Source organism: Lontra canadensis, unplaced genomic scaffold (assembly GCF_010015895.1).
Source record: "Lontra canadensis isolate GAN:19392208 unplaced genomic scaffold, GSC_riverotter_1.0 scaffold2, whole genome shotgun sequence".
Taxonomy (NCBI): Eukaryota; Metazoa; Chordata; class Mammalia; order Carnivora; family Mustelidae; genus Lontra; species Lontra canadensis.
Window position 1 is genome coordinate 24,966,681 of NW_022630996.1, and position 24,871 is coordinate 24,991,551.

The 24,871-nt window shown below is 42.7% G+C and overlaps 1 protein-coding gene across 4 annotated transcripts in view; it reads left to right on the plus strand.

Moving 5' to 3' along the window:
* CTTNBP2 (cortactin binding protein 2) overlaps positions 1-24,871 on the plus strand; it is a 149,395-nt gene that overhangs the window by 104,607 nt on the left and 19,917 nt on the right. For all 4 annotated transcript variants that reach the window (XM_032870674.1, XM_032870683.1, XM_032870692.1 and 1 more), the window contains 4 exons: positions 2,262-2,357; positions 4,026-4,105; positions 15,250-15,336; positions 15,418-15,517. In XM_032870674.1, coding sequence (XP_032726565.1) covers positions 2,262-2,357; positions 4,026-4,105; positions 15,250-15,336; positions 15,418-15,517 — 363 coding nt within the window. The remainder of the gene's footprint in view (positions 1-2,261; positions 2,358-4,025; positions 4,106-15,249; positions 15,337-15,417; positions 15,518-24,871) is intronic.

The window sequence follows — 24,871 nt, forward strand, 5'->3', positions numbered from 1 at the left end:
GATTTGTGCCTGGGCTGTGCTGGGGATGCTCGTAGTGTGGTAACAGCTAACCTCCGGGACAGGAGCCCTATGACTTCTAGAGTTGGAAGAAGCACTTTCCATTGAAGATACAATCAGAGCTCCCACATGGGATGAGTCATGGTGATAACTGGTTATTTCTGTTTGATAGGCACTATGAAGCAGACTCCAAAAAACTTAAAAAGATAAGATTTGTTGGGGCTTCTGGGCGGCTCAGTCGCTTAAGCGACTGACTTTTGGTTTCAGCTCAGGTCATGATCTCAGGGTTGTGAGATCAAGCCCCACATTGGGCTCTGCGCTCAGCATGGAGTCTGTTTGGGATTCTTTCCCCCTCCCTGTGCCTTCCCTCTGCTCATCCCCCTGCTCCCTTGCTCTCTCTCTCCCTCTCTCTAAAATAAAATCTTTAGAAAAATAAGAAGGGGGTAAGATTTGTTTTCTGCTGAGCATAGTAAGTGCTCTCTAAAAGTCCCTGGTTAGTGTGTTTTGTCTTGAGCCAGCAGAACTAGCATCTTTGGGGAACCTGCTGTTATTTCAGGACTGTGTTGGGAGCTTTATACACAGCGCCTTAACAAGTCCTTAAAACAGGCTCATTTTACAAATAAGTAAATTAGTTACAAGATGACCCACCTGAGATCACAGAGCAAAGAAGTAAAACAGGCAGGATTCAGATCTCTGTCTGGTAGGAAGGGCTGCATATTTTCAGCAGCAATAAGTTGCAAAAGAATAGTCAAGGTTGAGGAAAAGTGTGATTTTCACCATGCTTTTAATATTATTTAATATTTAATATTTAATATTATTATTAGATCAGAAGGTGTTTTATTCTGTTAACTTATGTATGCTAAGTCACTTTAAAAATACATATATTTCAGGGGTACCCGGGTGGCTCAGTGGGTTAAGCCTCTGTCTTCAGCTCAGGTCATGATCTCAGAGTCCTGGGATCGAGCCATGCATCAGGCTCTCTGCTCAGCAAGGAGCCTGCTTCCCTCTCTCTCTCTGCCTGCCTCTCTGCCTACTTGTGATCTCTGTCAAATAAATAAGTAAAATCTTTAAAAAAAATACATATATTTCAGTAGTTTTTGAGGCAGATTATTCATGGCAACTTAATTTTATGAATCTATGGCAAAATCATTAAAATAATTATTACAGAAGAATTACTGTGTAGTTAAGTAATTGCATCAGGACAATATGTCATAAATGATTCTCAGTAACCCATTTTGCGCACACAATGAACTATTATTCAAGGTGTGGTTATGCCCAGAGGTCTAATAAATGAAGTCAGCACAGACTTGTTTGGAAGAAAATGGCCTTTCATCATCGGCCCTCTTGCAGCTAATCTGGAAACAAGCGTAAGCAAATGGATATTTACCGCCATCAGAGAGATTTAGCTCTGTGAGCAGTGGATCATAAGGCCTCATGGCTCCAGCATTCATGCTTGTCACTGACAGGTGGGGAGCCCTGGTGGTTTCAGATCTAAAGATGATTGAGTTCTTCTGTGGGTAAAGGGCTTAGCATAGCGTCTGGCTGTAGCTGCTTGAAAGTTAGCAACTACGGTAAGAGTTAATAATGTGTATATATATAAGTGACTTGACTCTATTGATAACCCAAATAGGTTAAAGGGACCCCAGTGAGTTATAGGTAGGGCATGCATACATGGTAGGAATATTTAAGGATTTAAGATCTGCGCAAGGGAAGGAATGGAACATGTACCTCTGACGCATCCCTCCTTAGAGCAGACACCTGTGACGTGGGACCCTTTCTGAGCAAGAGTGAGCAGAGGGCCCAGACCATGGGGTGGCTTGCTATATTCTCAGTTTCTGAAGTTACTTTTTTTTTTCTGGAATCTAAAAATTGGTTGGGAAGGGAGCAGATCAGAAAGGACCTGTTACCTCATCCAGACTGCTTGGACCTTGTGACGCAGGTACAGCAAGGGCCGTGAAAAGTCATCATCAGCTTTATTCCTGAAAACTTAACCATAGAAGTATTTAGTTGTACTTTTGCTCCCCAGTTTTCTCCCTTACTCCGGAAGACAGCCCTGGAGAAGCCTGTAGGTGGAGGGCCCTCCTTTTGACCTTCGATAGACATGTTTGGGAGTTCACGCCTGTGACCCTTGACCTATTCGGTGCGTGGCTTTGACAGTTGAAGCTCTGGATTCATTAGGGTTCTCACACAGATTGCACGTTGCCCCTTATAAGAAAAATTACTTTTAAGCTTCTTTGACATTTTGTTTCATTTTTTTGAACTAGGAAATGTGCCATGGTCAACAGGTCAGAGCTCCTCCCAGTCCCCATGGGACTTTATGAAAAAAAATAAAGCAGAGCAAGTCACTGTGTTTTTATCAGGTAAGGATGGTCCAGACTGGGGGAATGTTGACACAGGGTTTGGCTTCCTGATTGTCTCGCGGTGCTGGTTCTTAACATCAGCACGTTTCTGCCCTGCATTCTCTAGCAATGCATGTATGACTCCCTCTCCTAAGTCATTGATGTTTTTTGAAACATTTGATTGAGAAGAAAGAAAGCCATGTTTCTCACACCTGTGGTGATATTCATCCTGATCATTGATTGCTGCGATTCCTTTCTTTTTTCCTTCAAGATTTTGTTTATTTGAGAGAGAGAATTGGGAGAGGAGGGAATGGGAGGAACAGAGGGAGAGGGGGCCAAGCATACTCCCTGCTGAGTGGGGGATCCTGCCATGGGACTGGATCTCAGGACCCTGACCCTGAGATCATGACCTTGGCCGAAATCAAGAGTTGGATGCTTAACCAACTGAACCACCCAGGTGCCCCACTGAGATTCTGCTCCCTCTCTCACTAGGAACAAACCAGAGGTTAAACCTAAGGTGCTAAGAGAGTGACAGAGAATGGTAAAAAGAAATGCCTTCCTTTACTGTCAGGTCCACTGTACGATTCATACGATTATTATAATTGTACGAGGTAATGTTTAGTGAGCATCTGTTATGTGCTAGGCCCTGTGGTTTACAGCACACTGCAAGTATAAGTTCATTTCATCCTTATAACAACCCAAGAAGATACATATTTCTGTTTACCCTCATTTTATTAACAAAGAAATTAGGCTCAGAAAGATTAATTTCCTTGTCTAAAGTCGGATAGCCAGTGTTACAAGAATCCTCAATTTCTCAGCCCTTAACTCTAAAAGGGATTTCATCATATATTGCCCATAATGGAGAATGGAGTCTTTAAAAGTTCAGTTAGTAAAGTTCCAACTAATAAAGTTGTATTCCATTGTTTGAACTACTTACTGAAGTGAGAAAAAAGAAAGTGGGAGACTATACCGGAAATTCCTTCAGGCTCAAGCACTGTATCAAGAGGGTAGCAGAACTTGGGAGGGAAATGAAGGAGATAGTTTGGGAAAGAACGTAAAGGATAACCCCCAGAACTGCATTAATGCTGTCCCAGTATAGAACTTTCAGAGGGTTGGGATTGCCTCTGATAACACTTTCTTGTAAATAGGAAAATATTGAAACCAGTGATCAGAGTAGTTATTAGCCATATTATTTGAGCTAGGACCTCAGGCCCTGGCTGTGGTTGACAGGAGATGGGGGGCTTTCCAGGGGAAGGGAGGGCAGCTGGGGAGCTCTGGGGAGGCCAGGAGCAGGGGTCATTTACCAGCCAGTTCAACGTGTGACAGTGTTTTCACAGTGGTAAAAAGACAGAGGTACCTGCTGGCCAGGTGTCAGCTCTGCCTACATAATTCAACAAACAAGCAAACATTATTGTATTTTGATCATTTATATTTAATAAGGAAGAACCGGGGTGCCTGGGTGGCTCCATTGATTCAGCATCTGGCTCTTGATTTGGGCTCTGGTCATGATCTTGGGGTTGTGGGATCGAGCCCCATGTTGGGCTCACACTGGGCATGGAGCCTGTTTGAGATTTTCTGTCTCTCCCTCTGCCCCTCCTTTCTCTCTCTCTTCCTCTCTGCCTCTCCAAAAAAAAAAAAAAAAAAACAAAAAAAAAACCAATTTTCCTTCTATGTATTGCTTTCTTATAGGTCCTCAAGAAGGCTGCCTCAGCAGTGTGACTTACACATCAATGATCCCTCTTCAGATGCTACAGAACTACCTCAGGCTGGTAGGTGGATGCCACCAAGTGGAGTCTTAGACTCCCATCTCTGATGCTGGCGTATACTGGTTGGCTCATTTTCATGTTTGAAGGAGTGTGAGCCCCCACTCACCCTGTGCCCTAACTCTGTGACCTTCCCCAGCAGCCCTTTCCCTGTAAGACCGCTGGTCACTTAATTCTGGTTTTCTGTCACAGTCATCCGTGTGCTCACTGCCGACTACCTATACCTATTACCTGTGATGTGTTACAGTTGCAGCAGGAGGAGATTGTCTTTCCCCAACATGAACTTGACATCAAGTCACTGGTCATCAGTATGAAAGAGAATGGTTATAGATGCTTTACTGTAAACTTTTATCATTTAAAAGTAAGTTAAATATGCTGGCATTAGTTAACATACTGATTTGGTCACTTCCAACAGAAACCAAACAGTTATAGCTTAAGCAGTATAGAAGTTTATTTTTTCAAACAGAGAAATCCCAGCAGGTGAAAGAGCCATCCGGGGGATGTGGGGCAGGGTGTCAGCACCTTCTCCCTCACCCAGCCACTCTGACCTGGGGTATTACATATGTTGGGTTTGGCCTAAGAGAGTCACCAGGTTCTAGCCTGAGGGAAGAGAGCCTGGAAGGCAAGCCTCTTCCTTTCTGACGAGTCGCACACACCATTTCTACCCACAACCCACCAACTAGAATTGAGACACAGGTTCACACCTTGTTGGGCTAAGTGGTCTTTTGCTGGGCAGCATGCACCCAGCTAAAACTAGTTCTGTTATTAAAGGGAAGAAGAATATGATTATCAAGAGAGTAGCAAATTCTAGACTGTGAATAACTATAATGCTTTGCATTTGTCTAGTCCTTACTACGTGTGAGACGGTATTCCAGATGCTTGTACATGTCTTATTTATTCCTCAAAACATCCCTATGAGGTAGATAGCAACATCCATTTTATGGATGAGGAAATCGAAGCAGAGGTCACATACTGTGCTCAAGGCCACGAGGCTATTGAGTGATTCAGCTAGGACTGCCCAGTCCCTGTGACACGTGGGGTCTCTGTGTGATCTCTGTCTAATCTAAAACTAATATTGAAAATATAAAACTTTAGCAAACATTCATTTTGCTTGTTGCCTTAATTTGGAAAGCTTTTTTAAATAAATGGATTTGCCTAGGCCCTTTACAAAAATTGTTTCCATTAACTATCAGTTGGTATCTGGGACTGACCTTTGTAGAAGTAGCCACAACGGTACAATTCAGAAGAGGTGGGATCTTATAATTCTGAGACTTTCATTTGTTTTCTCTGTCATGTGTTCCTCTCTCCCTGTGGCTCCAAAGTAAGCCTGAGGTTTACTCTGGAGGGGAAGGAGGGCTGTCTTCTTCCTGTGCTTTAGTGAAAGTTCAAGTTGTGTAACCTCTTGGGTTTTCAGGAATGTGAGGCTAGGCTCCCAGTAGAATGAGCTCGTAGAACCACTTTCTTCTCTCCCTTCTCCCTTCTCAGCTTCTCTGTACCAGGCAAGGTTCTGGCTTAGGGATTTTCATATTCTCAGATGATAAAATAGAAAGGTGATGAAACAAATTACAGCTGCACATTAGGCTTGACTGAGTAGGTCTGTTAAATGAAATGTCTATTAGTACATTATATCCAGAATATTCCAAGTACACTTATGTGTGTGCCTCCTAATGCACAAGACATGGGGACCACCAAAGACCAACAAACTAATTAGAGACTAACTAGTTGTTCTGTTCTCAGCTTAATAAGTGTACACAAAGGGCTTTTTAAAATTCAACAATTAACCCCTGGATGAAGATAGTAAATATTTATCATGCATTTTAGCAATCACTTCAAAATTTAAAGTGACTCAGGCCATAATATAATACCATGGTTGTAAATGTTTCGTCTTCATATGAGATTATAACCCCCTCTAATGAGACAGATAATGTGTTAACACATTTTTGTATCCTGTTTGGTTATTTAATTCAGCTGTTGGATAAGTATTTATGGAGAACCTTCTAAATGCAGATGGTGTTTTAGAATCTTAGGATATACCATTGTGTAAGATGCATTCCCTGACCTCATGGAGCTTACATTCTAGTGAAGGAAGACAAATAAGAAACAGATGAATAAATGCATCTGTAATGACATGGCCAGTCAGTAGAGAAGTATATAGGAAAGTATGCAAGTATAAATGAAAACAAAGCACATAAGGAGATAAAGAACTAGCTGGAGGGGTGGCAGAAAGAACTTTTGGGTGGAGTTGTTAGCAAAGACCTTTCTATAGAGACATAGAGACAGAAAACTAAATGAGGTGAAGATGGCAGCCTTATGAACCGTCTTGGAAGCAGATGGAACAAGAGGTACGAAAGTGTCTATGCTGGCAATGAGGTCTGAGACATGAGAAGCTAGATCACTTGGGATCATGGCAAGAACTTGGGATTTATTCCAGGTGTACTAGAAAGCCACTGGTAGGGTTTGAGCTGGAGAGTGACCTAGCCACCCAGTGCCACAGTAACTATAGGCACATTGATCGGTCTTTGAATTGTTGAAAATCTGTACAACATGCAAACCTAGTAATATCTGACTTTATTGAGTATTTATTATGTGCCAAGCTCTGTTGTAAGATCTATAGATCGTTTCATTGAATCATTCCATGAGGGTACATAGTTATATCAGTTACCCCCACTTTACAGGTGAATAAACCAAGACTGAAGGTAATTTATCCAAGGTTTGCAGCAAGCAAGTGGTAGAACCTAAGGAGTTGCACCTAGTCTGTCTTCCATTCTCATGCATGTAATAATAGTTTATTTTAGTTATTAACCTATTGGTTAAGAAGGAATCGTAATAACCAGTTTAACTGTAGATGTAAATGTATTACATAGAATGCATATGTTAAAGCCCTTATGCAGAAAGCCACATGAATTGAAGACTTTAAGTCAGATTTGTTTCTTTTTTTAATGGTGTTATTTTTTAATACTTTCATTGCATAATTAAAATAATACAAATCTTAAATGTCCAATCTGACAGTTAATAAGGAAACATTTAATGTGATTGAGTTTTGATTTGCTAATAATTCATTATAATAGCTGAACTTTGTGCATTAACTCAGACTTTAATTAGCCAATTGCAGTTTTTATTAGTTATTTGCAACCTTTTTTAATACTTCAGTGACTATGAGTAATTATTAGAGAAATACTTAAAAAAATCATCCTCATCTGAACACTACTTTAAAATACAGGACTCTGGGGGTACCTGGGTGGCTCAGTGGGTTAAAGCCTCTGCCTTTGGCTCAGGTCATGATCCCAGGGTCCTGGGATCCAGCCCCGCATCAGTCTCTCTGCTCAGCGGGGAGCCTGCTTCCTCCTCTCTCTCTCTGCCTGCCTCTCTGTCTACTTATGATCTCTGTCTGTCAAATAAATAAGTAAAATCTTTGAAAAAAAAAGGACTCTGAATCCCCTAGGACATAATTCTTGAGATTTCCCCAGCCTGGTAGCCATCCAGCTACCCCACTATGTGCTACACTAACCATCAAGAATCACGACTAGAAAATTCCACCTGCTCTTCATAGAGTCCCAGAATAAATCTGCCATGTTCCCATAAAAATAGTATTGTAAATGATGGTGGTTATGTATCTAAGGCCGCACATCTCGATCAACTCCATTAGCAGGTGGCTGGCTGGTTCTAGCCTGATCTCTGTTGGGCATGGAGGGGTAAATGTGGGTAAAGTCCTAGCAGAAGGAAGAAGCCAGTTCCCTGGTATGACAAAGTGTGGCTCCAACACCAGTGAATGTTTTGGCTTCCACGGAATAGTGGAAGAAGATTCTGGGCAACCGGGCAAGTGTCAGCCCAGGGGAGGTCTGGAGCAGGAAGAGTTCATGAGTGTTAGAGGCTGGCTGACAAGGGAGAGGTTAGATCCAAAGTTATATATCTTATAGTTGTTTGTTTTTTGGGGTTTTGTCTTTTTTTTAATAACTACAATACCAAATTCATATGTCTTGTGTTACTAAATGAGGACCTGTCTTTATGTGAAGTTCATAACCAAGTCCAAGGTTAGCTTTTTAAAGTTTCAGTAAGCTAATTTTTAAAAAACTTGTGGTGTGTCTCTATGAACTTTATTTTCTTTTTTTTTTCTTTTATACCTATTTTTCTTTTTATATTCCCATTTTTCTTTTAAACCTATTTCTATAAAGAGGGAGCTCAGCATATGGCTAAAACCCTCTCTCTCTACCATGAAGGACTCTAGCTTTTTTGTCGCCCAGATGCTGGCTGTGCCCATATTGTTTTGGGGGATTGTATATGAATCAGTTGGCAGGAACTGTGTGGTTTGTGGCTCTAAATTCCTACATAAATTCTTTAAAATCAGTGTAGAAGAGGTCAGAATGAAGGCCCTAGCTCTAAAGCCATCACCCTGGGAGCTACAGCCATCTCAGATTTATTGGCTCAGTAAAAACCTTTTATTTTTAATTCCTTTTTGAGTTCAGCATCTTAGCAGAACCCTGCCTAAAACCAGGTCTCAACAGTAGAAGCGTTCCCTCAAGACTCTGACAAGTGAAATTCTGAACAGAAGTTGAGGTTTATTGTTTTAAAACAGTGCCCCAAGTCTGAAAACACAGCACAGGTGGCCAGTTGACGATGGTGGACACGGCAGCAAGACACTGTGGTGGGGGGAAACAATCAAAGGATGGATGGGCCTTTGTGGAGGTCATTGTTTCCATTTAATCCAGAATTCATTTGCGTCACAAAGCACTAATTGACATGTGATAAGAACTTCCTGAATGGGCTGTGCAGACGCCAGAATAAAAGGGATTGGTACCGATTGTGATAATAAGGCCAGTGTCCCTTCAGTAATAAGCAAAAAATGTTCCACTGTAAACGCGCACTTAGGAGTAATTGTGGTGAGTCTAATTCGCCTTCCGGAAGTTGAGTTTTGATTTTCTTATTAAAGAGCAGATCTCCTTTCAAAACAATTAAAATATTTACTTACCACCCCCTCCACCCCCAATCTTGTCTGCCTGCCTATCTTCCTATCTTTAGAGCCCTCTGCTGGCACCATGAAGCGTGTGTGTTTATAATACCTCAGATCTTGCTGTTTGGGGAAATGTAATTTTTAGCCAGAGAAGATAAATGTGTTTTCTTTGCGTAGCTTTGTATGTTTGCCCCAGTCTCCGTAGAGCAATGGACTCCTGGTAATTACTTTGTTGTTGTTCAGATCTTAAATGGTAACCAACACAACTATACCATTAGATGAGACAGAACAAAATACCATTAACAAAAAATCGATAATATCTGAAGTGAGGAAAAACCTAATGAAATGCATGTATTAGAATGTATGAATGATCTAGAAGTCTGTGCATTTGTTTTTCCATTTATTTCCTTATTTATATTTTTCCTTATTACAGAAAGGATATTAGACTATGTTAAGACAAAATGCTTACTGCTAGTGAATGGCCTTTTCAAGGAAATTTCAAATGGAATGTTTCCTGTCTGTATTTTGTAAGAACCTACAATCTGAGAACAAATGAGGTGTTGAAATTGAAGACAGCTTATCTATGAAATTGGGTCTCTTGGTGTTACGTGATTCCAAAATCAATCTTAAGATAGTGTAGGCAGTTTGACAGGAGAGCTGTAATGAATAGAGCGCTCTTGTTTTCAGAAATGAGACAAGATTAAATAGCAGTCCTAGCTGAAAATCTCAGGGGTAGAATATTCAGTAAATCTTGAAAATCTGTATCCTATTTCACTGGGATGAAACAATCCATTCCTTGTGAGAGCATTTCTACTCAATAACTCATGGCAGTTTGGGATTAATTTGGAGTACAAACTTCTGGTTAAAAATTGCACTTGGCCTGCGGTACCCAGCAAAATTTCCCACTCAAGTGCTTTTGAAAAGTAACAGTAACAGAGGAAAATAGAACTGAGGTCTTCCTTTGGCAAGAATCTGGAAAAATTTTCTAGTACCTTCAGGTGTAAGAGAGTGTTAAACCCACTTATTTGAGGCCTACCTGAAATTAGATAGGAAAGCACTTTTATTATTTTCCTCCTACCATCATAGTAATGATTCAAAAAGGCAAGGTTGATAGAAGTTAGAAAATTGGAGGCATATACCTACCGCATGGTTTATGCTTTTGACAGCTCCGTGACCACCTCCTCTCTCTCCTGTCAAGATAGGTCCTTCTGCATTCTTTCAGAGACTAAAGATGGAAATACCTGAGCAGGAAGTTGGTGGGCAGGCACTGGTGAGGCTGCTCTGTCTGGGAGTGTGTCCCAGAAGCACCTCCAGCAGGATGGCTGCTGGAGTGCCCTGTTTCCTGGGACTGCAGCGTATCTCACACATTCGTCTGCCTTGGTGGACCGCCCAGGGTCAGCCCACAGCAGCCATGGCCCAGTCGGGGAGTGTAACCCACAAGCACAGGCAGCAGCCCCCCATCCAGCTGTGACCTAAGGTAGAGTTCAGCTGAAAAATTAGTGGAGAGCGAGTGAAGCCAATGACCGTCCACACAGCCTGCTTTACTGTGGATTCTGTGGTTTCACAGAACAAAAATACTAACAAGTCAACAACATTATACCTGTGGAAGAACACTGCAGCACAGAATGGAGTTATTGTTCTGAAAACTCAGAATAATAACACCTTAAAATTGGGACACAAAATGGAAAAGAATTTAGAAAATGATGTCCTTTCTCTAGAGAATGCAAGATCAACTGTGAAAGCAGGGCAAGAAAGCCATGGTAGAGAGAGGCTAAGATTAAAGTGGAAGTGTTGGCAAGGAGGTGCATGAGGTAAGAAACTCTAAGAACTGAAAATGCAATGACATCATTGAACTTGTACTTAGACAGTAAAGAGTGGAAGGGAGATGGTGATGATTCTCTTCAGTGCTGTGAAAGACTAACTTAAGGACCTCGCCCCGAAGCAGAAGCAAAGGACAAGAGTTACGATAATGATGAGACACATATCCTCTCCAGTGACATAGAGGGAATGTAAGCAGTATTGGTCTTCCTTCAAAATAGAATTAGAAGAGGAGAAATTACCAAAATCATAATGGAAGAAAACATTTCTAAGCCAAAAAAAGTTCTGACTGTGGATTGAAAGAATTTATCCTGTTCCATTTAAGATTGGGAGAAAGAGGTCACAACTGGAAAAGTCTGCGTAACTTTTTAAAATTTTAAGTACAGTCCCTGTTCCAGTCTTGGTCCTTGCTGCCACTTCTACCATTGCTTGTCTCACAGATGCCCAGAACCATAGAAGACAGCCCAGGCCATGCTGAGTTCATCCTGTGGCTTCGGGATGCTGTTCCTTGGGCAGCTGTAGCCACTGTCCTATTTCTTTCAGGTGTATCATTCTCCGTCATGCTGCTCTAGCCCCAGGGGAATCCAGCTGTAGTGAAGGCTTAACAGTAGTGGAATAATACTTGTATTGAGAGAAAATCACTGGTATGTTGTCTTTCAGAGCCTAAAACCCAGTCCCAAGTCCCACAGTAGTCGTCCCCTTCAAGAACCACTTCCCTTGGGGCGCCTTGGTGGCTCAGTGGGTTAAGCCTCTGCCTTCGGCTCTGGTGGTGATCTCAGGGTCCTGGGATCGAGCCCCACATCAGGCTCTCTACTGAGTGGGGAGCCTGCTATCCCCTCTCTCTCTGCCTGCCTCTCTGCCTACTTGTGATCTCTCTGTCAAATAAATAAATAAAATCTTAAAACAAAACACTTCCCTTTTCAGCTCATGGTCTGACACCCAGTGGTCAAGCCTGGTTTTCCTCTGTTTTCCAGAAATTAACTCTCAGCATGTCTTTGTGTCTTTGGAGGCCAAAGCTCAAGCCCTAAAGGCCCCAGGAAAAGTAGGAGTTCCCTCTTCCTTCCATGCTAACAGCTTTCCCTCAGCTTTTCATATCCCAGAATTGTCATCTTTCCTGTAATGATGGACCGGTCACCTGTTCTTCACTAGGTCTACCCCAGCCACCCTCAGGGATGTGGCCTTCCCCTGGGATTTCAAAGGGACAAGCTCATCAGAGCACAAGAGAGCAACATGTCCTTAAACTTGAACAGACCCTTTCATGTTTAATGTTTCTCTAAGTCTGTGTGACTCAAGCTGGACACATGAGCTACATCACGTGTACTGGTTAGGATGCCATGTCACCTGTACAGGTATCTTCTGTAAGATCTTTCCAAGAAGAAAGCTGCTCCCAGGCATGTAGGCTGGGAGTGGGAGCTCAGCCCCGGGATGACAGATGTGGGGAGCATGACTCCCCTCCACAGCTCACTCCACACATTACTCACGGTCTTTGCCCCAGGCAGATGGTGACTGGCTTTCCATCCCAGGGCATGCTGCATCTCCACATGTTCGCAGGCAAGGTACCCTCACATGTGAGGGAGAAAGGTGTTTAAAAAAAAAAAAAATCGTGTAGGCATCCAGGCAGATTTCTTTTATGTAAGATATTTTCTGATATGCAATATCTGTAAAGAGATTACACTCCTATCGCCCTCTAAAAAAAAATACATAAATATACATATTCATACACATATCCACTATACAAAGAAAATAGCTCAAGAAAGCATAAAGTACTTTTTTCTTTTTTCTTCTTCCAAGATTTCATTTAAATTCAAGGTAGTTAACATATAGTGTAGTATTGGTTTCAGAAGTAGAATTTAGTGATTGATCACTCACATACATATGACACCCAGCGCTCATCGAAACACGTGCCGCCCTTAATGCCCGTCGCTCATTTCACCCATCCCTCCATCCACCGCCCCTCCAGCAACCTCCAGTTGGTTCTCTGTAGTTAAGAGTCTCTTACGGTTTGCCTCCCTCTCTGTTTTTGTCTTATTTTTCTCTTCCCTTCCCCTATGTTCATCTATTCCGTTTTTTAAATTCCACGTATGAGTAAAAGCATGTGGTATTTGTCTTCCTCTAACTGACTTATTTCACTTAGCATAATATACTCTAGTTCTATCTGCATCATTGCAAATGGCAAGATTTCGTTCTTTTTGATGGCTGAGTAATATTCCATGGTGTGTATATCCTACTTTTTTTTTTTTTTTAACCATTCATCAGTCAATGGACATTTGGGCTCTTCCCATGGGCCCTTTGAATCAGTGCATGTGCCCCTTCAGATCAGTATTTTTGTATCGTTTGGTCAAATACCCAGTAGTGCAGTTGCTGGATCATAGGGTAGGTTTAGTTTTAACTTTTTGAGGAACCTCCATACTGTTTTCCAGAGTGGCTGCACTGGTTTGGATTCCCACCAGCAGTGTAAGAGGGATCCCCTTTCTCCACATCCTTGCCAACATCTCTTGTTTCCTGACTTGTTAATTTTAGCCATTCTGACAGGTGTGAGATGGTATCTTATCGTGGTTTTGATTTGTAGTTCCATGATGATGAGTGATGTTGAACATTTTTTTCATGCATCTGTTAGCCTTTTGTATGTCTTCTTTGGAGAAATGTCTCTTCATGTCTTCTGCCCATTTCTTAACTGGATTATTTATTTTGGGGGTGTTGGTTTTGATAAGTTCTTTATAGATTTTGGATACCAGCCCTTTATCTGATGTGTTATTTGCAAATATCTTCTCCCAATTCATAGGCTACCTTTTAGTTTTGTTGATTGTTTCCTTTGATGTTCAGAAGCTTTTATCTTGAAGAAGTCCCAGTAGTTCATTTTTGCTTTTGTTTTCCTTTCCTCCAAAAACATGTCTAGTAAGAAGTTGCTATGGCCTGGGTCAGAGAGGTTACTGCCTGTGTTCTTCTCTAGGATTTTGATGGTTTCCTGTCTCACATTCACGCCTTTCATCCATTTTGAATCTATTTTTGTGTCTGGTGTAAGGTGGTCCAGTTTCATTCTTCTGCATGTGGCTGTCCAGTTTTCCCAACACTGTTTGTTGAAGAGACTGTCCTTTTTCCATTGGCTGTCCCTTCCTGCTTTGTCGAAGATTGGTTAACCATGTAGTTGAAGGTCCATTTCTGGCCTCTCTATTCTGTTCCATCAATCCGTGTGTGTTTTTATACCAGTACCATATTATCTTGCTGATTACAACTTTGTAATAGAGTTTGAAGTCTGGAATTGTGACGCCTCCAGCTTTTTCTTTTTCAACATTACTTTGGCTTTTCGGGGTCTTTTCTGGTTCCATAAAAATTTTAGAATTGTTTGTTCTAGCTCTGAAAAATGCTCGTGTTATTTTGATAAGGATTGCATTGAATGTGTAGATTGCTTTGGGTAGTATAGACATTTTAACAATATTTGTTCTTCTAATCCATGAGCATGGAATGTTTTCCCATTTCTCTGGGTCATCTTCAGTTTCTTTCATAAGTGTTCTCTAGTTTTCCAAGTAGAGATCTTTTGCCCCTTTGGTTAGGTTTAGTTATCTTATGATTTTTGGTACAATTGTACATGGGATTGATTCATTGATTTCTCTTTTTGCTGCTTTGTTATTGGTGTATAGAAATGCCACAGATTTTTGTACATTGATTTTATATCCTGTGACTTTGCTGAATTCATGTAGCCAATGTAGCAATTTTTTGGTGACTCTTTCAGGCTTTCTATATAAAGTATCATGTCATCTGTGAAGAGTGAAAATTTGATTTCTTCCCTGCTAATTTGGATACCATTTATTTCTTTTTGTTGTCTGATTGCTGAGCCTATGAAGGGAAGCATAAGTGTATTTACAGTGGTTGCTTCTCAGTGCTGAGACTATCAGTGGTTTGTATTCTATATTTCATTGTTTTTGTTGTATTTTCCAGAATACATTGAAATAATGTAATTCATTGCTATTTTAAATACCACTCAAAAGTAAAATAAACATTGGGGAAACTCAAACTAGAGAGCATCTGCAAGAGATAATAAAGAAAAACATTTGCAAGGGACAAAATACACTAAGAACCATGTTCCCAGCCTGCGTACTGAGCCTCAGTGTGGACGATACAGGGAAGAAAGAGTGTGCTCCTTAAGTGTCAGCTCTTCCTATAAATAAATACTACAAAATACTATCTAAGTTTATAAATACTATATCTGCCAGTATTTCATATTAAAGTGAGATATTTCAAGTGCACAGTGGATAAAGTTAACCCTGAAAATACTATTTTTAATGTTTTCAAAGGCTGAGGACTATTAGAAAGGGAAATTTCTACTTGGGGACCACCCTTTTTTTTTTCTCTCTCTTCTTCACATTTCCTCTTGGTTTATTCATAGGTCGAGCAATACCATAATGTCATTTTCCATGGCCCAGAAGGAAGCTTGCAAGACTACATAGCACATCAGCTTGCTCTCTGCATGAAGGTAGCCACTACCTGTGTACCGTCTCCTTCTCTCAGAAAAATTTGAAAGCATGTAGAACTAATCCCTAATTTCTTATCACAGCACAGACAGACGGCTGCAGGATTCACGTGTGAAATAGTGAGAGCCAAAGTGGATGCTGGTTTCTCCAAGGAACAGCTAGGAGACCTGTTCATCAGTAGTGGTAAGACCATCCCAGCAAACTGAATTTCGTAACCCAAGGGCATGATCTTCAGTGATGCTATTGAAAGGAAATAAGCTTTCTTTCTGGAGGGTAAATTTAACATGACTTTTAAGAATTTAACACCCCAGGGATGAAAATGCAAGCTGAACACTTGCAAAAAAAGTATTTTCGTGCATCTCTCATTGCATTTATTGTTCGTCCTGTGTCCCCCGCCCCCCAATCTTTTACTTGTAACTTGCGTACTATGTAACTGGCACCAAAGGGAGACTAAGGGAGCACGTGTTGGGAGTCGCCAGCCATCCTAGGAGGACTCAGTATTCTGTCACTGATGCTGTTTAGAATTGCATGATGTTCATAAAGAGTAGATAGATTTTTAGTGAAGTATTTATAAATTTGCTACAACCAAAGCACCCCTTCTTGAAAAACCTGACATGAACTTCCTCCACCTAACCCTTGGTGCATCATTGAGTGGCGCTGTGCTAAACACGTTGCACACATTGATGAACTCCTATAATCTCCACTACAGCCCTGTGCAGGTGAGTGTCATGTCTGTTCCAACATGGGGAAGCTGGCACAGGGAGGCTCAGTATCTTGCCAGAACAAAGAGTGGAAGAATCTTAGTTTGTTTATTAATACAGCTTTTTTTTTTTTTTTTATAAAGATTGTGTTTATTTATTTGACAGGAAGAGACAGTGAGAGAGGGAACACAAGCAGGGGGAGTGGGAGAGGGAGAAGCAGGCTTCCGGCTGAGCAAGGACCCCGATGCGGGGCTCAATCCCAGGACCCTGGGATGATGACCTAAGCAGAAGGCAGACGCTTAATGACTGAGCCACCCAGGGGCCCCAATACAGCTTTTTCATGAATTTTCTCTCTCAAGCTTCCAAGGTTACCATACCAAGCTTCACCACAGGGAGTGTTAGCATACCCTGCCCAGCACAGCATACTAGCCGCTCCGACATAGAACTGAAAGGGACCAGACTCCAGTTTCCAAGGACCCAAAGCCACAGAGACCCCAGGGGAGAGGGTGCAGGGGGCACGGAGTTGTAAGATCAGTGACAGATGAAACACAAGTCCCCGTCTTCGAGGTGTTTCTCATCTTTGCAGCCACCATCAAGGGAGATACCTTGTAGCTATGTCAGCCTTAGGAAGAAGGAAGTGCCAGCTGATCTTAAGTCAAGAAATAAAGTTAAGAAGCAGGCCTGGGGAGGGATTGAGGGTTCCACAGACCTAGATGCACATTTCTTTTTTAAGATTTTATTTATTTATTTAACAGAGAGAGATCACAAGCAGGCAGAGAGGCAGGCAGAGAGAGGGGGAAGCAGGCTCCCCGCTGAGCAGACAGCCTGATGCGGGGCTCGATCCCAGGACCCCGACATCATGACCTGAGCAGAAGGCAGAGGCTTAACCCACTGAGCCACCCAGGCACCCCTAGACGCACATTTTAAGGACAGGAAGATCCCACCAGAATCTGAATGTTACTATGGTGCATGGGTCAGCCTTTGTTCAGAAACTAGTGGAAGTCAGTGGCAGAAAGCTGTTTTCCCTGCGGCTGTTACTAATAATCACTACCATTTATTTAGCTCTGACTCTGGTAGGCCCTATTGTAAACACCCTGATTTATAAACATGAAAATATTTGAAACAGAAGGTTGGAGCACCCTAACCAAAGAATGCCCATCAAGGACACAGTCCAGCAGGACTCAGACTGCTACCGAGCCTGCCCTGCACCACTGCCGGCCACGACCCCTTAGAAACTCACCTGCATCGACATTTCTGTATCCCCGCAGGGCCACTATATTTTTTCCAGCTTTCAGTCTTTTTTCATCTCAAATAAGAAGCTGAACTATTTTGTTCTCACTCTGTCAGAGCAGATAGCAATTATAGACTGAATTCTGCTCTCCACTCTAAGCTTAGAGAGCTAAGAAACCAGTGACTCAGGTTGGAAAGGATGCAGATGTGACCAGCACAGCATTTCTAAACTTGGGGGTGGGGGGTGTAGCATATGAGTTCCTCTTCCTATTTCCCAATTTGGTGAGTGGCACAAGTCTCTCGGCCTGTCCCACTTGAAACTCTGGTCTTGTCAGCAGGCTTGACAACCTGAATGTCTAGATTGCAAGCAGGCCTCATTAAAGGGTGAGGTGGGGAGTGGGGGGGCCTATCTCCATCTACCAGAGGATGTTGGCTCTCCACTGTGGCAGCTAGCTGCTGATGGCAGTAAGATCCAGTGTCAGGTGCTCTTGTGACTTTTAAGAAGTCAGAAATCCCGGGGCACCTGGGTGGCTCAGTCATTAAGCATCTACCTTCTGCTCAGGTCGTGATCCCAAGGTCCTGGGATTGAATCCCACATTGGGTACCCTGCTCAGCGGGGCCTGCTTCTCTCTCCCTCTCCCACTCCCCCTGCTTGTGTTCCCTCTCTAGCTGTCTCTCTCTCTGCCACATAAGTAAAATCTTTAAAAACAAACAAACGAAAAAAGTCAGTAATCCATTTTTATGTGAAAATGTAGGATTTTCTTCTTTCAGTGTTGTCAGTTATTTTGATTTTTAAAGCCATATGAGGACTGGATAGAACTCTCATTCTGGATAGATCCTCTCATTCATGGACCCCTCGTCTTTGTCCCACGTAGTCCATAGTCATGTCCTGCTAGATGGGTCCCAGCACACCTTTTTCCTCCATCCCATTGGTACCATCCTACCTTGTGCCCCCTTTCCTATGTCTCATCTACTTTCCTGAGAATGGCTGCTGTGCCTACTGCTTCTCCTGCTCAAACATCTTTCACAGGCAGTCAGACCCTTCGTTAAAAGCCGTGATTCCTGCCCCACACATTCCTCTGTCACCCACGCAAGGCCTTCCATTAAAGGACATTGATCCACCTGATGGGCTTATCTGACCCTTTATGTTTTAAACTGAGATATTATTGAGATATACTATTGTGTGAGTTTAAGGTTTACAACATGTTGATTTGATACACTTCTTTATTGCAAAATAATTACTATAACATGAGCTAGTACCTCTATTACCTCACACAATTAAAATTTCTCTTGTGCTGAGAATAATTATGATCTACTTTCTTAGTAACTTTCAAGTACATAACACAGTATTGCTAACTGTAGTCACCCTGCGGGACCTAAGATCCCCAGAACTTACTCATCGTATAACTGAAATTGTGTATCCTTTGATATCTCCCCATTTCCCTCACCCATACCCCAAGTCACTGCCAACCACCATTTTACTCTGTTTCCATAAGCTTGGCTTTTTTAGATTCCACATATAAGTGATATCATACAGTATTTGTCTTTCTCTGTCTGACTTAATTCTCTTAGTGTAAGACCCTCAAGGTGCACTGTGTTGTTGAGAATGGCAGGATTTTCTTCTTTCTCCCTGAGTGAAAAATATTCCATTCATCTGTTGACAGACACTTAGGTTCTTTCCATCCGTTGGCTATCGTGAGTAATGATGCAATGAACATGAGAGTGCAGATTACTCTTGGAGATCCTTGTTTCGTTTCCCTTGGATATATACCGAGAAGTGGGATTGCTGGAAAATCTGATATTTTGAATTCTTTGAGGAACCTCCATACTATCTTCGGTAGTATGGAAATGTACCAATTTATATTCCCACCATCAGTGCTCTAGGGTTTCCTTTCTTCCTCAGTCTTACCAGAACTTATCTATTGCCTTTCTGATGATTACCATTCTGACCAGTGTGAGGTGATATCCTATTGTGGTTTTGTTTTACATTTCCCTGATCATTAGTGATGTCATGTATCTTTTCATGGACTTGTTGGCCATCCGTATGTCTACTTTGGAATATCTGGCCCTTTTAAAATAGATGTCTGTGCTCCAACAGAATATGCTATTTCTTCTTTACATGTCCTTTTCTTTTCTACTCTCTGAGTCTTAGTTCATGCTACAGCTCTCCTCAAGAATGCTAGAGTAAATACACAACGCCCCTCCCCCCACACTCATATGCTGTGACTACCAACCTCGCAGGTACTTTGCAGAATATTATGTTGTACAGTACTGAATAAAACAGATGTGGTTTTTGATCTTCTGGAAATGATAGAAAAAGCCCCTGTTAAAATTCTCTAAGGACACCTCAAGTGAAGGCTTCTCTGATCCCTCCAGCTAGGACTTCTCCCTCTGGTGAACATCAGTAGATTTTATTGATAACGTGCCCCACCTAACTATAGGTCAAGGCAGTGAGGGTATTATTTGAGCTTTGGCCTCGGCCCACACACATTGTGAGCTCCGTGAAGCCTGGTACTGTACCTTACTCTTCTATTTTTCCGGGTACAGTTAAAGCTCATAATTATTGGCTGATGAGTGGGTGAGTCTCCTGATAGAGGAAGTAGACAGGCAAAGACAAAAGGAATGCTTGTCATATGTCCTCTTCAGGTGTGAAAGAGCCTGCTTAGTGTGCATGCAGGAGGATGCAAGAGGAGAGGGCACAAAACTCGACAGTGGAGTAGGTGATGATAGGGCATAAAGATAGAGTGATCTGGAGTTTAAAAATGAAGTTTTTGAACAGACTGAAGCAAAAAAAAAAAAAAAAAAAGTCTCCATTTTAACCACCCTCGTTATGTAAGAAGTGGTCTATCACCTTTAAATGGAACAGGATTTTATTCTCTCTTCAGCTCAGTAACTTATAATTATGAAATCCTTTTTTCTCTTTTTAATAACAAAGGTAAGGCACAAATGCAGGTTTGTCTGCTAAGGCCTTTTTTTTTTTAAGATTTTATTTATTTATTTATTTAGAGACCACATGAGTGAGGGGGAGGGGCAGAAGGCGAGGGAGAAGCTAGGCCCAGCTGAGCAGGGAGCCTGACTGGGGGCTTGATCCCTAGATCCCGGGATCATGACCTGAGCCAAAGGCATACGCTTAACCAACTGAGCCACCCAGGCCCCCTCATCTGCTGAGACCTTGAATGCAGTGGCCCAAGGTAGGCCCCTGAGCATTGTCATACATTCCTCAGTTTGCCTTGTTCTCTGCTACGTCATCCCAGAATTCTGCCGAATCTGGTCCTTGCATCTCATCTCGGCCTCCCTGCTATTGCCATTCCACCTGTCGTATCTCACTCAAGGGACTGTGGAGGTCTCGTCTCTGACGCTTCTTATTTCCTCCGGTCAGCCCCTCACAAGCCTCTGCAGCTCTCACAGGGTTCATTCTACAGTTTAAAGCTGCGCTTGTCATTTCCCTGCTGTTATACTCGAGTGGCTCTGGGACAAACACTACGGTTCTCTGATCATATGTGGAGAAGCTTGGGGTCTGGCCCCTGATCTTCCCTTGCTGCTGTCCATCCTCATCTCCGAAAATTCCATGCATTGTGCCCATCATTTTCTCCCTAGGACCCACTGCTGTTGACTGGAGACCAGTGGAAAGATCACGGAGACAGTGCACGTTCTGTAGAGTAGGTGGGGCCCCGGGGTTTTGAGCAGGGCAGGGTCCCCTCCTGGGAGCCAATGGGAGGAGTCATTGATGGGTGTGGTGTCACTTCTTTTGTAGTGCAGAAGGCCCGTAACAGGGACTGTTCTTTTGGTCAGGAGGTGATGGGAAAGGGTGCGGAGTAGAGGAGGCAGAGGTTTGGATGAGGAAAAGCGTATTCCTAGGCTCTTCCACTGCAGTTTTTAGAATAACGTTGGAATAGGAATTACTTGTCAGTTTTTCTCTTGCGTTTTTACCAAGAAATTAAATTGATCAAATTATATTAGTATCATTGAGGAATATACTGATTTGTAAGGAATACATTTATTTCCTGATTTTAACCTTGTTTGCTTCACAGGAAGAGATTTAAACTACTTGGAAGAGACTGGGCTAGGATGTTGAACTGTAAGCTTCCACTATGCAGTCACATAGATCACCTCATGGGCTTCTCTCTCTGACTGCAGAAGAAAGCCAGCAGAGAGAGTCACAGAGAATGAACAAAAGAAAGACATGAGCAGAGTATCTAAGAAGGAAGAGTAGCAAATGTATTTTGAATTATTAGGTTTAAGGGCATACGGGTAGCGCAGTCAGTTAAATATCTGATTCTTGATTTTGGCTCAGGTCGTGATCACAGGGTTGTGAGACGGGGGCCCCTGCTTAGGGCTCTGAGCTGACGTGGAGTCTGCTTAAGGTTCTCTGTCTCCCTCTCCTTCTGCCCCTGCCCCCTGCTCACACTCTATCTCGTGTGCGCTCTCTCTCTCTCTCTCTCTCAAAAAAAAAAAAAAAAAAAAAATCTAAAACTTATATGGAGACTAAAATAAAAGGTTCCCATGAAGAAAAGAATGTAGAACAAAAGAACACATTAAAAAAAAAATTACCAAGCATTATTTTGTATTTATTTTAAAATAGTGTCTTCCTAAAAAAAATTCAGAAAAATATTTTCCTTTTCATGCTGCCTTTTGTGAGAGGTAGTCACAGTATATGGCTCTGTTGTTCGGTGAGGGCGGTATGAAGGTGTATTAGAATTGGATCAGATTTTGCCTCAGGATAAGGTATGTAGTTAGGTCAGCAAGACAGATACTTTTTAAAATTACATGTGACAATAAGCAGTAAAAAAAATTTTTTTTGGATACTTAGATTGGTATTTTAAAGTAACACTTTGAATCCTTGGGAGAACTCTTCTTTTTGGAAGTAATAAAGATAGAATTACCATAATAACAGTAGTCAGCAGTTGGAGTCCCCATAGCAGTTTACCTCCTTGGACCCCACATTACTTGAGGCTTTCGGAAGGTTTGTCCCTTCTCATCCGGACTCAGGGCGTCATCCCTGCACAGCCTTGTTTTAAGTGGACTGTAAAAGCCAGTCTGCTCTCTATCCCAGGGGGCAGATTATCCAGACTTGTGGTCACTCTAGACACAAAGAAGTTAGGATTTAACTATAAATGTAGTATAGTAGGTTAATTATTTTTAAACCATCGACTGTTGCTCTAGAACTGAATCTCCAGAGCTTTGAATACAAGGACATTCACAACTGGGCTGTAGCCCTGAACCCAGCCCAGGAAGTGTCTGATGAAGACCATCCGTCCGCGGGAGAGGAGCGGGGCTGGCACAGCCTATAAAGTTGGAACAAAAACAGACAAAAAGAGTCGATTCGTTTCAGAAATAGGGCTTTGAAGTAGCCTAAGGCGAGGGAATCTAAATGGCTAACTTTCTGGCAAGACGTTGATAGAAATCTCCAGCTCTCGCATGGGGTGCGTGGCCTCTCTCATCTCTGTAGAAGCTGAGCAGAGGCTGGTTCATCCTTCAGACTGGAAACTTCCTGCTCCTGGGCTTGGTTAGACCTGAAACTCCGCTAAATAATCTGAAGGAGGCACATGCTACTGAGCAAATAAAATTTACCTTTGGACCAACTTAGTTTAGGGTGTTGAACTTGAGTAGTTAGAGAAGTTGGTGTGACTTAGTAAAGGAGGTCCTGAGACTGGCATTGTTGAAGACAAAGCTTTTCATCAGAGAAGCCCCATCTCCCCGACCCTGGGTCGGTACCTGATAGGATACCGGGATAAACCAAGATGAGGGTGGACCCCAACCCAGCTGATTTGAACTGCAGCCCTACCCCCTTTTTGTCTAGGGCACAGATTGTCCGTTTAAGGGGTGATTAATGGATGAGCCATACAGCCCTTTTTTGTGGACCTAAGAGAACGTTAAGTAGTTTTCAAAAGATCTCCGGCATTCCCGTGAACGTATTCATTTTATCACCAGTCTCAGTTCTCCCTGGTTGCTCCTGTGCTCAGGTCCCATCACCTGCTGGACCTCTCCGACAGGATGCCTCCCTCCTCCAATCCATGAGACCTGACCCATCCCCCACGCCCACGCTCCACGTGCTCTTCTCATGAGGGCTCAGCCTCCCCGAACTGTACAGCCTCTTCTCCAGCGGGAACACCAGAGCTGTCCTTGACATTTCCTCTCTGCACCTTTCTCAAGACAGCCAGCCACTCAGCTCTCTTGACTCCATCTCAAACACCTTTGATCTGTACCTTGGCCTTGGACTCTTACCTCCTGCACTCACCTCAGCATTCAGACCCCTGTAAGTGTGTTTTCCTTTTCTTTCTTCTTCAGGCGTTCTTGGCACCAGAGTGAGATTTCAAAGCTGAAATCCAGTCCTGTTTATCCTCCTTTTTCAGACTTTCGTGGCTTCCCAGAGCCAGTGGTTTCTCCCTCCTGACAAAACATTCTAGTTCTTCCACTTGTCATCTGTGGCCGCGTTCTGAGGCTGCATATCCTCAATCTCACCCCAGGCTGCACACAAGATGTCAGTGGCCCAGCCCAGTCCAGTGAAGTCAGAACATATAGGGACGCATCCCGGGATGGTTCCCTGCAGCCCAGGGGGGAGGACATGGTCGCTGCAGGACCGCTGCCCACAGCTGCGGCTACTTGATCCCACGCCACTGATGTGACTTCACGCCAGGCCTCTAGCCAGCCCTGACCGGAGCCTTTTTATCAGCTTTGACCTCACTGTCCTGCCCTCTTGCATCTATTCTGACCTTGACCTGATGGCTTAGTCTCTTCCTGCCCCGTTTTCATTCTCTGCTAATGAAAGCCTTCTCCTGACTGCCTAGGAACATGCTATCCCTTGAAAAAGATGCATTTTAAAATGCAACCCCCCCAGTTAGAACCAGTCCGCTCTGGTATGCCACATCACTTAGTCTAGGGCATACAGCAAGGGGGCCATGGATGAACAATTGTGGAAATGCAGATTCGTGTTCCTATGGAGAGTCTGGCTGGAGCCGCGGCTTCAGGCCACTGGAGCTAGCTGTACCCTCAGCACAAATCCAGGAAGGATGGAGGCCTTTAGTCCTTGGTTAGAGGAAAGCAGATCCTTGAGTCGTTCAGCCTGCTCTGGTTTTTATCACCACGTAGAAAAGGTTTGTTGGTTTATCATTGTTGAAATGATTGAAATGAAACTGTGGATTCATCATACTTCCACAATCAGTGTGTTTCTGAAAGAACATGTGAATGCGGAGAAGCGCTGTGTACTAAATAGCTGTGTTGAAGGAGACTGAGCACAAGCGGACGCTGGTTAACAGCCCCCACAAAACGACCGCATCGAGAGGGGCTGTTACTGTTTCTAGTGTTCTAGTTTTAAAGCTTCACAGTGTGCAGAGAAGCTATTTCAGTCTCAGAAGAGATTCATTTACAGTGTTCAAGGAGTTCTTTTGAAAGTGAAAATGCATTTGTCTAGAGTAACGAGGGGGACTAGCGTATAATCTATTATAATGAATATTTGTGAAAAATGGACTGCATGAAAAAATTACTTATGTATTTTAAATTGATCTCTTTTTCTCAAGGTTAATTTGGCTAAGACTGAAGCATCTTAGAATCTTAAAAATTAAAAATGTTATAATTCACTGGTATGTGGGAAGTAGTAATATGTTTT